At 47.7% G+C, this 13,930-nt stretch overlaps 2 protein-coding genes across 5 annotated transcripts in view; one reads left to right on the top strand and one right to left on the bottom strand.

Moving 5' to 3' along the window:
* The window catches only part of LOC146206578 (uncharacterized), a 48,420-nt gene extending 37,901 nt beyond the window's left edge, over window positions 1-10,519 (top strand). For all 3 annotated transcript variants that reach the window (XM_084591310.1, XM_084591311.1, XM_084591309.1), the window contains 5 exons: window positions 2,212-2,422; window positions 2,485-2,594; window positions 2,660-3,096; window positions 3,155-3,259; window positions 10,184-10,519. In XM_084591310.1, the coding sequence (XP_084447436.1) occupies window positions 2,212-2,422; window positions 2,485-2,594; window positions 2,660-3,096; window positions 3,155-3,259; window positions 10,184-10,280 (960 nt within the window). In that variant the 3' untranslated portion in view covers window positions 10,281-10,519. The remainder of the gene's footprint in view (window positions 1-2,211; window positions 2,423-2,484; window positions 2,595-2,659; window positions 3,097-3,154; window positions 3,260-10,183) is intronic.
* Su(fu) (suppressor of fused domain protein) lies at window positions 10,395-13,763 on the bottom strand. 2 transcript variants are annotated; one of them, XM_084591312.1, is made up of 9 exons: window positions 13,528-13,763; window positions 12,927-13,061; window positions 12,583-12,862; window positions 12,369-12,527; window positions 12,086-12,306; window positions 11,677-11,781; window positions 11,475-11,613; window positions 11,350-11,418; window positions 10,395-11,252 (listed from the first exon to the last, which is right to left on the bottom strand). In XM_084591312.1, the coding sequence occupies exons 1-9, from the start codon at window positions 13,677-13,679 to the stop codon at window positions 11,181-11,183; spliced, it is 1,332 nt and encodes a 443-aa protein (XP_084447438.1). In that variant the 5' UTR covers window positions 13,680-13,763; the 3' UTR covers window positions 10,395-11,180. The 2 variants fall into 2 exon arrangements, with proteins under 2 accessions (XP_084447438.1, XP_084447439.1); XM_084591313.1 differs by lacking the exon at window positions 12,927-13,061.
* Between the last annotated feature and the right edge of the window lie 167 nt (window positions 13,764-13,930).

Genomic DNA, 13,930 nt, shown 5'->3' with positions numbered 1-13,930 from the left:
GGAAAAACACCTTCAGTAAAAATGTTTTTTCAACGTGATCTGAATCTCTTAGAGACAGTCTACTGAGTTTTTCAAACGTTTTTTTTTTTTTCTTGAGTCATGTGAAAGCTCCATCCCCGAATTAATACCAGGTTGCAGAGCTGAGAAACAGTGCAAAAGGACTTAAAACTTAACTTTTTTATATGGTAGGCTCATTATCTCAATGGTATATACCGTCTACAAACCCTGACATCATGTACACAATCTGCAGTTAGTATAGTAACTCTGTGCAACTCTATGTGCACGATGACTGTCGTGCCACCTAGGTCACATGCAGTGCATGACATTAACTAAGGTGCACAGATTTTGTTCAAACTATAAATGAGAGTACTAGGTAGGAAGAGTTTTAAAAGTGAATCAATCGAAATTACAGAATAAAAGTTGGTTTAATTTAATGAGCAAGAGAAAACTAGGCCGCCTTAAGTTCGTATGAACAAAAATAGCTGTCTGTATGACAGTGGTATAGTCATAAAATGCAATATATTTACTTCAAACGATTCAGGTGGTTACTTTCACTTTTTTTTTTTTTCCTCATTCATTTTTCCCTCCCCTCCCACACTTTGTCACCCTCATCAGGAGTAGCATGCCAGGCTCACCACAAGGCAGACATCTCCTGTTGCTATTAAAATATATCTCTCTCTGGCGGTTACCATGTTTGTTGCAGTGAAAGGACACAGCATGGGGCACGACCGTTCGCTGAAATCTGACTTTCTTGGCCACTTAGAATGTCTTAACCAAGAGTTCTACCCTCATTACTGCCACCAGGTGGCGAGATGTACTAAAATATGCCAATATTTTTATACTCGCTGCCGGTAGTAAACTGCCCCTTTAAGGTCCAAGATCCTGGAGAATCCAATGAGGTGATGGCGCCTACATGATATTTGCCGAAGCGCAGTCTTTTGTTCTGCGCATGTGCAATGGTGTAGCGCGTGCGTAAAAAGAATGAGCGCCGGCAAATTCCTAATGTGAACCCTGAAGTACTGAAGCCACTGTGCCATTGCCACAATCATGCACCATGTGGTGGGCACATAATAAAATGTGAACAGCAAACGGCTGAAAACGTGAGCTTTCCTGGCTGCTGCACTAAACAACTAAGCCATCACTGCAGCCTGATATTGCATGAGTTAAAAACCCACTTTCTCGCGCTGTCTTCATCAATTTCCATTTGTACGCAGTTCAGTCTCAAAGCAAGACTGTGCAGGCCCTTGCATGTGCAAGCTGAAATTCGAATGCTTGGCCGCTTGACAGAATGTGTCTAGTGTACCTTGTCAAAAAGTAATTATTCATTACCATCCACCTGTTGGCATTCATATGGCTGCATTGAAAGCTATGCAGTTTTCTCAACTATTAAATTTCTGATAAAGCTGCAGAGTTTTTAATGTAGCCGTATGACTATGCTCAGATAGATGCTGATGAGTAATTGCTTCCTTATTCCATTTGTCTTGTAGATCAGACGGTAGAGAAGCAGTTGATTGCACTGAAGGCTTCCATCAGCTGAGCCTATAACCCAATCCGCTTGACCACCCGTGTCTGGCTGCTAGCGCTAATGACTTTTTGGGCTGCTCCAAGTCATTATGGGAAAGAGCAGGAATAGAGAGTAAAGCCTGCCGGTCAAGGCCCAGAGCTTTCAATCACTCCATTCCCTTCAGCAGCAGATGCCACTCGTCTCACGCTTATGGATGCTCTAGGGTGTTAGACTTGGCCCTCTCACGAAAAAATGCATCGAAACATGCATGTTTCCTGACATCCACTTCATAGAAAATGTATGAAGTTATATCTATTATTCAGGTCAGTGAACAAGTGGTAGAAAACGACTGTCACTTTATGAATTACAGTGCTGTCATTATCAATTTCAAATCATGATGCCTCTCTCGTGTTGAACCGACAGTCACAGTAAAGTTGCCACTTGAGCAAGTCAGACTTGCTACATATTAAGGTTGCTGCTTTGGACCTAAATGTAGTCTATATACAAAGGAAAATTATCCTAAAAAGCTGTCTCATTATCCTGTGGACTTTTTCTGGGTTTTTATTTCATGCTCTCACTATTTTTAGGATTTCTTATTTATGGATTGCTGTTGTGAACAAAAAAAAAATTGCATTCTGGTTTATGCAGAAGTGCCTCTTTTGGCTTTTCAGTCATTCCAACACCTTGGTTAAATATGCTCTTTTCAGATTACTACAGAGACAAATTCCCCAGAGAAGAAACGGCCAAGATGGGAGACTTCAGATGGTCATGAATCGGATGGTGCTTGGTCAGATCTAACTGTTAGCTCTGTGCACACCAGCGACCTGTCTTCCTATGATGACTGCATCAGTGTCTCTTCTGCTGATGAGGAACTTTTTGCTATGTTTAAAGGAACAAAGAAGATACCATTAAAAGAAAGTAAGTGCCGCAGAAATTTGCTGATGTTGAATTTTATTCATGCACAATGTTTGCATTTGCAGTTAAGAAAATGACCAGCAGCAGCAATGAGGATGAGGAACGCATGAACAGGCCACAAGTAAAGCCACCTGCATGTGATAGAGTTCTGCAACTGGCAGTTGTCCTGGAAAGGGTATGGGTGTCTTTCTCTTATCTTTCGTTGGAAAAAATGCATGCTTAGCTTGGTTATCTTTGTAGGTTGCTGAGCCTACTCCAGGCAAGGAATTTCAGCAGCCCTGCACAGAACCTCATCTGAGCAGCAGCACTGAGAAGGCATCAAGGCTGTCCAGCTCTCCATCCACAGTGACCTCGGATGGAGCACCTGAGCCCAAGATGGAACTCCGGCGGACTCGCAAAATTAACCCTAAGTATGCATCTGAAGAATTTTCATCCATTTTTACAAAAGGAAAAAGGCCAACAGGAACCATAGACTTGACCAAGCACGGCAAAGAGAGACACCATGAAGAACAGTCATCATCGCGAGCTGAGCCTCGAAAGATTTCACGAGGAGGCGCACCCGATGATCAGAGGGTTCCCGTGTCGTGTGATGAAACTGACCAGTTTTCAGATGCCTCCATCACTGAACGATCACGACGACCTGCACGCAGACCAAGTGGTGGTGAATCCCAGCCTAGGTAAGACAAAAGGTTCGCAGGCTACTTCCAGTGTTGACTTGTTGCATATGATTTCCAGGTCAGAGTCCACTTCATCAAAGCGTTACCAGTCTTCCGACCTGTACAAACCACGCCCAGTTATCCCATCACGAAGTCGTCGAAGCCGGCCTTCGCCAACTGAGCAGTAAGTGGCCAGGGTTTTTGTTTTGTCTGTATTTTCTACCACAGCTGGCACCACAACATGTAGCTGATTATCGCTACACTTTCCATCTTCTTGGTCTTGCTCAGGTAGGCCAGAGGCATGTTCCCCTGGCCTACCTCTCCACCCTTCCCAACACTGAGACATTAGGGCCAACTATAGAGAGACATAATTTTTTACCAAGAACAGAGCTTGAGTAAGTGAAAGACTTGTTGCGGTTGTAGTGGCAGCTTAGTCAAGCGAGTTATCCAGTGGCCGCACCTGGTTTGCCACTTTCATAAGTAGCACTGCTTCAGCTGGAAATACCACCGAAATAGAACAAAAGTGCAGCAGGTGCTGTTGAAAAGAATTGGGCAGTAGTTTAGCTTGGCAAAGCATGGATATACATGTAGAAGCAAAATTTAGCGCTCGTTTAGATAAGTTTGCCATGTCATGCTATGCTTAGCTAATTATTTTATGGGTGCTTAAGGCAGTAATTATGATGAAGGAAGCCTAATTACGATCTTTAGTGCAACTTTGTCAGAGGACGAAGCCGACGTCGGAAGCACAGTGTGAAAGACTATCTTAGCACGTAAAGAAACTGGCTACCGACATGACGCAATGGTCTAATGCGGTGGCTTGCAAGGCTGATCTCTTTGCTTCAGCCTGGGGTTAAAGCCTAGTGACGGCAATTTTTTTTTTTTCTGAGCAGTTGCTCGAAGGAGGCTTTCACAGAGCCACTGGGGCAGAATTCTAGAATGCTTGTGCATTAAAACGAGGTTACAGTGTGTGTCTGCTCAGTTGGTCAGCATGTGCAACGACTGCAGAAGTGCAAGTGGCAGAGAGCTCTCTGGGCCATTGATATCCTTCCTGAACTATGAGCCCAGCATTAGCACAAATGGCTGCAAACTAGTTTACATGGAAACCAAAATGACAGCATTATATGTTGATGAATATTCGGACTGTTGCATTGGCGGGAAAAGTAGTTTTCATTTCATTGTTTTCGTGGCTAATTCACCAAAGGATCATGCCACAAGAAACACCACACCATCTTTTTTGGGTGTGTAAGTGAGGGACGAAATAGGCTTCATTTGTAGGTTCCTTGGCAACACTAACACCGTTTTAGGCAGAAAAGAATTCTAAAGATGCAGAGATTGAGATGCATGTTGAGGTTAGTCCATTTTGCCTCCTAGATTTCAGCTAGAGCATTAACTTCTAATTTTTCTGCATCTGTGCGCTGTGCTTGATTTTTTTTTTTTTAATTGGGCCTATAATTCATTACTATGGCTTGCTGCTCTGTCCTTATCATAGTTCAAGATCCTCCGGAGCCATGGGTAAACACTAGTAGGGCACACTGGTAATATATCGAAGTGTGTTTCCGGGAAGCCAGGCACTAATTTAAAAATTGGGCTTTTTGAGGTAGGTGTGACGACAAAGATAGCTGCCTGTGGTTCTTCTAGTCCTGTCTTTGTCTTTTGCACTGTTTGGCCTTGAAAGGGGGTAATGTATGTAGTTAATTGATTTCTGATCCCTGCCACAGTGGCTGCTTTTTTTTGGTGGAGTTGAAAAGCAAGGTGCCTGTGTGCTGGGCATTGTCAACACATGTTAAAGAACCCCTATTACAGTCAGGCACTTGGCTGCAATTAGAGATTTAGTGGGCATTAGCAATACCCATGTTAGTTTCAAAATTTCAAAAATGCTGTTTCCTTCACTGCTGTGGCTTAACAAAATTTGGCTATCTTGCAACAAAAAAGCACACTTTAAAAAAACTGGGCACAGAGGCAGCACAGCGGCTAATGTCTTCTGTTACTTGATTGCGTTAATTTTCGCATCTCTGCTGGATATGCCAACAATGAAAGCACCATTTTCTATGCGCCTTATCACCAGCCTTAGATTCATCAAGGAGTGTGCCACGGCGCAAAACAAGATGGTGTAATCGGAATAATCTTTCAAGATCCTACCAAGCACCTTCACATCACTGTCTACAGTGACATCATCCGTACCAGGTGATATAAATCATGTCGGGGTTTTAAAGGGGCTTAGGCTCTGCTCTTGGAGCCAAACGCCACACCGCTAGCTCAGGTCATAGCCATGGCCGTGAAGAGCGACACACCGAGGCGCAGCCAGTGAGCCAAGCTGTTTATTGGGAGCACCCTATGTTCTTCCTTCGCCTCGTAGCAGCATCCGCGCGCTCCGGTGTCGCGGCGTCGTCTCTGCGCTGCAGAGGTTTCTGTCTGTCGAGATGAGAAGGGAGGGGGTAGGAGGGGCTGCCCGCGCGCTATGTCAGCTTCTCACCCCCGTCATCTCCGCAACAGCTCCGGGGAAGGAGGCCACGAGGGGAAAGGTGGGAGCTCCCCGTGAGAGAGGGTGTTCGCTCAACGCTACCTAGACGGGAAGAATTTCTCTAGGTGGCATTGGTTCATACTGTCATGCGGGCGAGGAGAATGTTTAATTTCCACACCCTCCCTCCCTTAATCGCGACCTCCACCTGGGTGCCGTTTTCTCCTTTGGGACCAGCCATGTGATGCGGGCGAGGAGAAGGTTTAATTCCCACACCCTCCCTCCCTTAATCGCAACCTCCACTTGGGCGCCATTTTCTCCTTTGGAGCCGCATGGCTGGTCCCTCAGCAGGTCCATGCCGCAGGGCAGGCGTCGGGAGTCTGGTTGGTAGGCTCTGTTTTTGGGGCCGCCGCCCTGTCGGGCTGGCTCCGCATGCAGGCCGCACATCAGACTCATGCTGCTGAAACTCCCGCCGTTGCCGTCACGAGGATCATGACTGGCGAAGTCTGCTGCTGGCCCACCATCCAGTCACGGGCCGCTGGTACGCCCGCCGTGCGCCGCTCTCCCCCAACCACGCAGACACCCTGCCGGTCGTAAATCAGGGCAGCAGGCTCCGTTCCTCCATGCACCAGGCGTCTTGCAGAGCTCTGTATACGGGAACAACTCCGGCCTCTTTGGCGCAAAACCCCTCGCACCATCCGACTTGGCGGTCAGCAGTGTTGACATTGGGCGAACTCGCCGATTTCACATAGTCTACATCTGGTTACGAAGATATCCTCGCATTAGGTCCGCCTGCACGAACTTGCACGTCTGCCATTTCTTCCTCGGCAGCTTGCGCTGCATAGGCAGCCAACGCCACTGCTGTGTGCATGGCCTCACGCTCGGAGCACTTACCCTCCTTTCAGCGATCTCGCTGACTGAGGGTGCTTTAGCGATACCCATGGAATAGCTAGGCGTGTGATCTCACATGCGTTGCATTTAGCGATCCTTCAGCGATTTCGCTGGCTGTAGGTGCTACAGAGCCGCTGTTTGCCTGATCTCACGTGCGCGGCATTTTTCCCCGTTGTCACACCGACTGCGCTGGCTTCGGGTGTTGCTGCGATGCCCGCTAGCCTCCGCGCTGTTCAGCGCGTGCAGCTTCTGATCCCACAGCCACTTTCACTGGAAAGTATTGTTAGCATGGGCACGCCGATTCGGCCCTAAATCGGGTCTTTCACCTTGCAGCTTCGAAAGCATCTCGGCAACCTCGAACAGTCCGACCCATCTGAGCACACGACCTGTCGCGATCTCACGGTCACGTCGCTGAGTGCATAGTTGTGCTGGGGGACCTTGTCTTCCTCCCCGACAGCCAGTGTCTCTATGCGCATAGTTGTAACTAGCCATCTGACTTGCAGTGTTGTTACCATGGCTGCGGTTCGCCTTCCCATTGGCATTTGCCATAATCTTGCGCAGTCGCATTGCCTTGTCGTCGAAATCTGCCAGGACTGTTGTGCTAAGAAAATGGCGTGCCAGTGCATATTCCGGTTGTTATGCTATCTTGCATATTCACCCTAGAGCGGCTTTATATTCCGATCTCTGCACTCGCTGCTTTGCGGAATAATGGCTTTGAAGCCCTCATCTGAGGCGTCATTTCCTAGCACGCATTGTAGCAAAGCTTAATCATAGACCAACAGGAACTCACTCGTAGCAATACCAGCTACACTAGAGTTATTGAACGCCAACCACACTACAGGTGGCATCACAGCGCAATTTGGCCTGAATTGTCAGAGGGTTCGGTCTCTTCAGTAAGACTTGCAACCCTATTGTGACAAAAAGAAATGCCTTCCTACTTACCCCTGACAAGCTCTTAACTGCTGAACGCAACCTCGAGGGGGCATCTCCACTCTTACGAGATGCACATGCTCTGGAGGCTTCCGTAACAGAGTGCTCCCCGCTGAGAGTTCCTTTCGCACATATGGTGTACCACCGCTCCTAGTGACATTGCACCTGCGAGCGTATATTCACTCCCTTTTTCGGACGGCATCTGGCTGCTTGTGAACTGACCTGTGAATGCGAGTGACCTCACGGCATATCCATGCGACGCTGCTGCAGTCAACTTCTCTCGACTCTCCTGAGCCACTGAACTTTGAACCTGTGCTCAGCACGCTTCAGCAGCGTTCTCACCCGCACTCTCCGCCGTACAGTCTGTGCAGTTTTGAGCCAACGGGCAAAACAGACTTACTGCATCTGCAGTTCTGGGTCGAGGTGGACAAATGGGCACTTTACCGTGAGCTGGACCAACGGGCCAGCTTTCACAAGCGGGTGTAAAGGGTAACGTTGGCAACTGGCAGTAGCTTGACGAGTAGCTCAGGATGTCCTTGAAATTGAATTGGCGCACCACACCTGCGGTTTCACTCGAGGCATATCGAAGTGGTGGTAGGAAGCCTCCACCATCTGGCTAGGTTTCGCATACTGGCCAGGGTCTCCCAGCGGACTGATTGGACGACTTACTGCATGGAATTCCACCATTCTTCGTGAGCTAGCCTCCCCAATTGGACTGCCAATGGGCTTGTTGGGTGCCATTTTGTGGGGATTTCTAACGGGGCTCGGGCTCTGCTGTCAGAGCCAAACGCTACACTGCTAGCTAGGGCCATAGCCGTGGCGCTGAAGAACGACACGAGGCACAGCCAGCAGGCCAAGCTGTTTATTTGGAGCGCCCAATGTTATTCCTCAGTCTCATAGCCGCATTTGCGCGCTCCAGCGTCGTCTCCGCGCTGCGGAGGTGTCTGTTCATCGAGAGGGTGAGGGGCTTCTCACCCCCGCCATCTCCGCAACAGCTCCTCGTGAGAGAGTGTTTGCCCAACGCCACCTAGGCTGGAAGAATTCCTCAAGGTGGCGTTGGTTCGTCGTGCGGGCGAGAATCGGGAACTGTGATTAAATTATACCACAGGCAAGTGGTATGAGAAGCAGAGGCGCTAAGTGCGGACTGCAGCAAACTGCAGAATCGTCTTTCTCGCGGCATTATCAGCTTAATTTGTTAGTGCAGCAGTATTACCATTGCAGTCGTGCCTCAGACCGATTCGAAGGGATCTCGCTACGAAATAGGTATTCTGCTTTTTGAGTGTGCGGTAAAAGTAGGTAGTAGGATAGCTAGAGAGGACACTGGTAAACTATCTAAGGACACGAAAGATTTGATTAAGAAACATCGAAGTATGAAAGCTTCCAACCAAACAGACAGGATAGAACTGGCAGAAGTATCAAAGCAAATCAATAAACGTAAAGAGGCCGACATAAGGAAGTATAACGTGAGGAAAGAACAAGGGCAGCCTTGAAGCGGGTAAGAGAAAATTGGGCATAGGCAAAAATCAGATGTATGCACTAAGGGACAAGGCGGGTAATGTCATCACGAATATGGACAAGATAGTCCAAGTAGCCAAGGAGTTCTATACTGACCTATACAGTAGCCTACGTAGTCGGGACAATAATGAGATTGGCAGTAGTGAAAAGCAGTCGGACGGGCCGCGACTGACAAAAGACGAGGTTAAGAAAGCACTAGAAACTATGAAAAGGGGGAAAGCAGCTGTAACCAGCCCTTATACATAGCATTTATACGAAAAAGCTTGGTAGAAACACACTGCAGGCATTGCAAAATCAGGTTTGGTTTGGTTTCTGGGGTTTAACGTCCCATAGCAACTCAAGTCTATGAGAGACGCCGTAGTGGACGACTCCGGAAATTTCGACCACCTGGGGTTCTTGTATATAGACAAGCCGTATATGCAAGTACTGGAAGATATCTATAGCGGCGGCTGCACCGCATTAAGAAAGTAACAAAATCCCAATAAAGAAAGGTGTTAAACAAAGAGACACGATCTTCCCGGTGCTGTTCACAGACCTGGAATGGGAGCAGTTGGGGATAAGGGTGGATGGAGAATACCTCAGTAATCTGTGATTTGCTGATGACACTGCCTTGCTGAGCTCGGGTAACATATTAGAAATGATGATCAATGCTATAGATAGGCAAAGCAGAACAATAGGCCTAAAAACTAATATGCAGAAAACAAATAATGTTCAACAGCACTAAAAAGGAACAGCAGCTTACGATAAGTAGCAAGGTGCTGGAAGTGTTAAGGGAATATGTCTACTTAGAGCAGATAATAGCCGCAGGTCTGCATCACAAAAGGGAAATCACTGGAAGAAGCAGACTGGGCTGAGGCAAGTTCCCAATATCCCTCGAGAGGAAAGTATGTAACAGCTGTCGTTTTACCTATATCTACCCTGCTTGCTGGGCCCATTGATGACAAGTACATGGGCTGCTTGGTTCATATCGACAGAAATGACTGAAGAAGACAAGGTCTAAGAGAAGACAGACACTTGCATTGACTAAAAGCCAGTAAGCACAAGTGTCGGGTCTTCCATCCTATTTGATAGCGCTAGACAATGGGTATATTATCCCAGTCTGCAAGAAGAAAGCGTCTAGTACCTTGTTTCTCTGTTCACACATTTTGCTTGCGTTTTTCCTTTAGTGCTCAAGTATTGGTGAAGCGGTTAATTCTATGAATCTTTTTGCCTTTTATGGCAGCAAATTAGATATTCACAGTGTGAACAGTTAAAGCCACCTGTAAAATGATTGGAACCTCCTAGTGATAGCATTGCTTCATGCTCTCTGCCCAGGGACACACCGAAAAAGGAGCAGGGCCGCAAAGTTTGCATCAAGGCCAAGAGAGGACGGCCTCCCAAAGCCGGCTCCTCGAGGGGAAAAAGGTTGTGATAACCATAGCATTCATCACTCAAGATCATTTCATCACTCAAGGTCACTACTAGTTTAGCGTGATTATTATGAAGGAGCTCAGCAAATCATGTATGTACATTTAAGTCATGTGCCTTCCTGTTCAATGTTTTATTTAATTGAGACACTGACTTTACAAAAGATGTGGCAGGGAAGGATCCTGCCACAGTAAGCCACAGCTGTGTACGTTTTGTTAAGAATAAAAGCTCTTCTGTTTTTCATGTGGCAGTGTTCACATTGTCTGGTACGAGTATTTCAGGTGTATTTCAGATTACAACAGCGTCTTTCAAGTTGTCTTCAGGAACTTGCCTCTGGTGCCAGAAGCAACCCTGTGCTGCAAGAATGTTGGTTATGGCTTTTAAATAAAACTTGTGGAAATCCTAGTAAGCATCTGCATGAACTCTATAATGGAAAGCTCACTGTCGGGAACCAGTGCATCTGGTCAACCTGCCTGCACAAGGTAGGTTGGCCCACCTCGTCAAAATGCATTTAATACCACTGGGAGCTGGTTTAGCAGAAACAGGTTCCATCTAAAAGGCCCAATATGGCCTGTCGCATTCATGTAAACAAGCTTCTACTTTTCACACCACACATAGTTCAAACACAATGGTAAGGAAAGAGATGTGTGCTGGTCGACGCATCATTGCACCACATATACACACAGGTGAGCATGCAATATGAAGCACAGCTAAGGCACTTTGTTGAGGTTCTATGAAGGAGCTTGTTCCTCTTCAGTCACTAATGCACTTGGTGAGCATCCAGTGCAAAACACTGATGGTTGTGCCATATTCACACACGTCACAGCAGGCACAAATTGCACAGGCACTTCTTGAGCAGTCCATGTCAGGCCAAGGGTCTGTAGTTCATGCGCATCATAATTTGTCATAGTTCTTCTGGCAAAAGTGTAATGGACATTTTCCGTTGTGGCCATGTGTATGTTTTTGGCAAAGTCAGCTGCAAAGAACAAAGGTATACATATCTCTAATATCAAAGCTGAAGATGCAAGCGCAACACTGAAATATGCTGTGCTCAAATTTTACTAGACACTTACGCCTTCAGCTGTGCACAACTCTTCCATAGATATAATCATCTCCGAGATAAGATCTTCAGTCAGCAGGACCTGCAATGCAAAGTGCTCAACTCAAGACTTGTAGAAGAAACCAAAACACCTTCTACCTGCAACCAGGAACCCTGCACTGCGTATGGTTGTTCTGCATTTGCAAAGGCTCCAATAACGCTGGGAACCACAAAAGTAACTGCAGCACAATCGACCGAGCTCTTGAATGTGAAATGGCGGCCATGTTTTAACCTTCCTCTGTAAATAAGAAAGCGTGTTATGGAAAAAATATGACCATGCCATGCGTTGCTGTGGGACTACCTTAGTACTAGTGGAAACAGCAGGCCAGCCTCCAAATTCAGCTGCAAGTGGACTGCTTCCAAGGCTCTGGTTTGAGCCAGCTCTTGTGTTTCCAGGCCATTCTCTCTGCATAAAAATGGTTGTACTAAATCTTTGGTCCGAGCTAATTGATTCACTGTTAACGGAGAACAAAAAGAACATAAAACACAGTCCTGCGCTGTTTGTGCTTTTTTTTGTCCTCGCTCTTTTGAGAATGGTGCCAGGGCAGAAAGATGGGATGCCTGTGCATAACCACTTTAGACAACACAGGAGAAGCACCTTGTGTTTTTTTCTTTGTAAGAACGGTACATGATACAGTAACAATGGCTTATTAATTACCTAACCAAGCCCAAAAGAATGGGTTATAAAGAAAGAGTTTTACTTTACTCACTCTGTTTCACTGCTTGGCTGACTACCAAGCAACCCCTTCTTGAGTGTCCTTTTAATTTCCTCAGACTCGTACTGCGATATGCTGGGTGTATCAACCGAGGCGGTGCTCCCAGGCTCCTTGGCACTTTGCACAACTGGAGGGAACTCCTCTGACCAACAGAGCTTGGCACTGACGCCACTCAGGTCCGACCCTTCGTTTTCTATTCCTTGGTCTACAGCGTCCTGCAAAGTGGGGTTCTTGGTGCCTGTCCCGGCCTACGGGCATGCAGCCGAAAGGAGAGCACCTGGATACTGGGGTCGAGCTCGAACACAGTTTCGCCCCGGCGCATGTTGGTCACCAGCCACGGCCCGCCGGCCCCGGGTACGCGCTGCATGAGTGCCACGAAGCTGCGACCGTTCCACTGCTGGGCCGCCTTGAGCTCCTCCGCGCAGACGCCAACAATCTGCACGAGCAGTACCGTTAGCCATGCTCCCAGCATCGTAATACGTAACACTTGCCTGAATAAAGCTGACTGGCCCGAAAGGTGTGACCACCGTGCCCAGCTGCGGGTCCTCCATCATGAGCATATGCTCTATTCGCGACTCGCTGTTGTCTAGTGGGCAGTGCCAGGAGACGTGGTCGCCGTCGCAGAGCACGTTGCCCGACTGAAATACATACTTTGCCAGGCCCTGCATCACGGCCGCGGGCCAGGTCGGCGGCCCCGTCTCGTCGGGCTCCTTGCGCAGCCGGAATGTCAGCTCAAAACCGAAGCCACTCGGTGTGTCCGCACCCGATATCCTGCGAAGTTGTTATTCCTCGTTATGAGCAAGAGCTCGTAGCGCAGATAATACAGTAAACGTACTCGTGGACCCTGCCGTCTCCGTGAAGGTCCGACAAGCCAAAGCTGACGTAGTGCCAGTGCGGCGGAATTTCTTTGCTTTCGTCTCCTTGATTCGCGTACATGCTGATGTAGTCGAGTGGATCTGGACCCCCTAGCCTGCAGCGCAAGCGTAGCAGCCTCTTAGTGGACATGCTCACACACTGCAAAACTTCTATTTGGTCTGTATTACGCAACGCATCGCAGACCTGTCACAAATCTACCGCAAACCGAGAATTAACCCGCTCCTACTGGACAATTCTGACCGGTGGCATATCGACCAATAAGAGCGGGGCTGACAGGTCTGTGACAGTTTTCGCGATGTGATCGCTGCGAGCAGTGAACCTACAACGCTGCAGACGAGGTAGTCTGCAGAGGTGCTTGTCCCATCTGCATTACCTTCAACGTTTTTCATACTTCTGCAATTTGCTTTTCGAAGGTCGCTCACATTCTAGTGTGCAGAAACAAAAGTAGCGACGACATCGCGTAGGGAAATGATCATTCAAGCACCCTGTAAGCGCAACGCGCGAAAGCAATTGAGCACAAAGAAACTGCTAGAGACGAAATGAGCAGACGCTACGCTCACCAGTACTTCAGGACTGCTGCGACTTGCAGAGGGTTTGGCTGGTCACTGTATATTTGAAGACATGCCGAGTAGAGCGCTTCCAGTCCAGGGGGAATTTGAGGGAAGCCAACCACAGGAAAGCCCGAGGCGCCGACTCCTCGTTTCGCTTCCATGTTGAAAATTGCTTGCAGTACCCAGCAGCGCCGCAGTTATGGATCCTATGGATGCGGCGACAGACTAGGCACTATAGACAGGGCGACAGCGCCTTCTCCTATGCGGTGAAGCTGCTATCTTCGTAGCCGCACTATCGCCGTTACTGTGGCAGGTACAGAGGCACTGCACGCCTGCATATACATACACAACGATTTTGAAGAAAATCGTAAATAATTTTTATTAAAGCATTTACACATTTTTACAGAGAGTA

The sequence above is a fragment of the Amblyomma maculatum genome, chromosome 1, assembly GCF_055883805.1.
Source record: "Amblyomma maculatum isolate TAMU_Amacu chromosome 1, ASM5588380v1, whole genome shotgun sequence".
NCBI lineage: Eukaryota > Metazoa > Arthropoda > Arachnida > Ixodida > Ixodidae > Amblyomma > Amblyomma maculatum.
The sequence above is the reverse complement of the archived record's forward strand: the minus strand, read 5'-3'. Positions and strand labels throughout refer to the sequence as shown.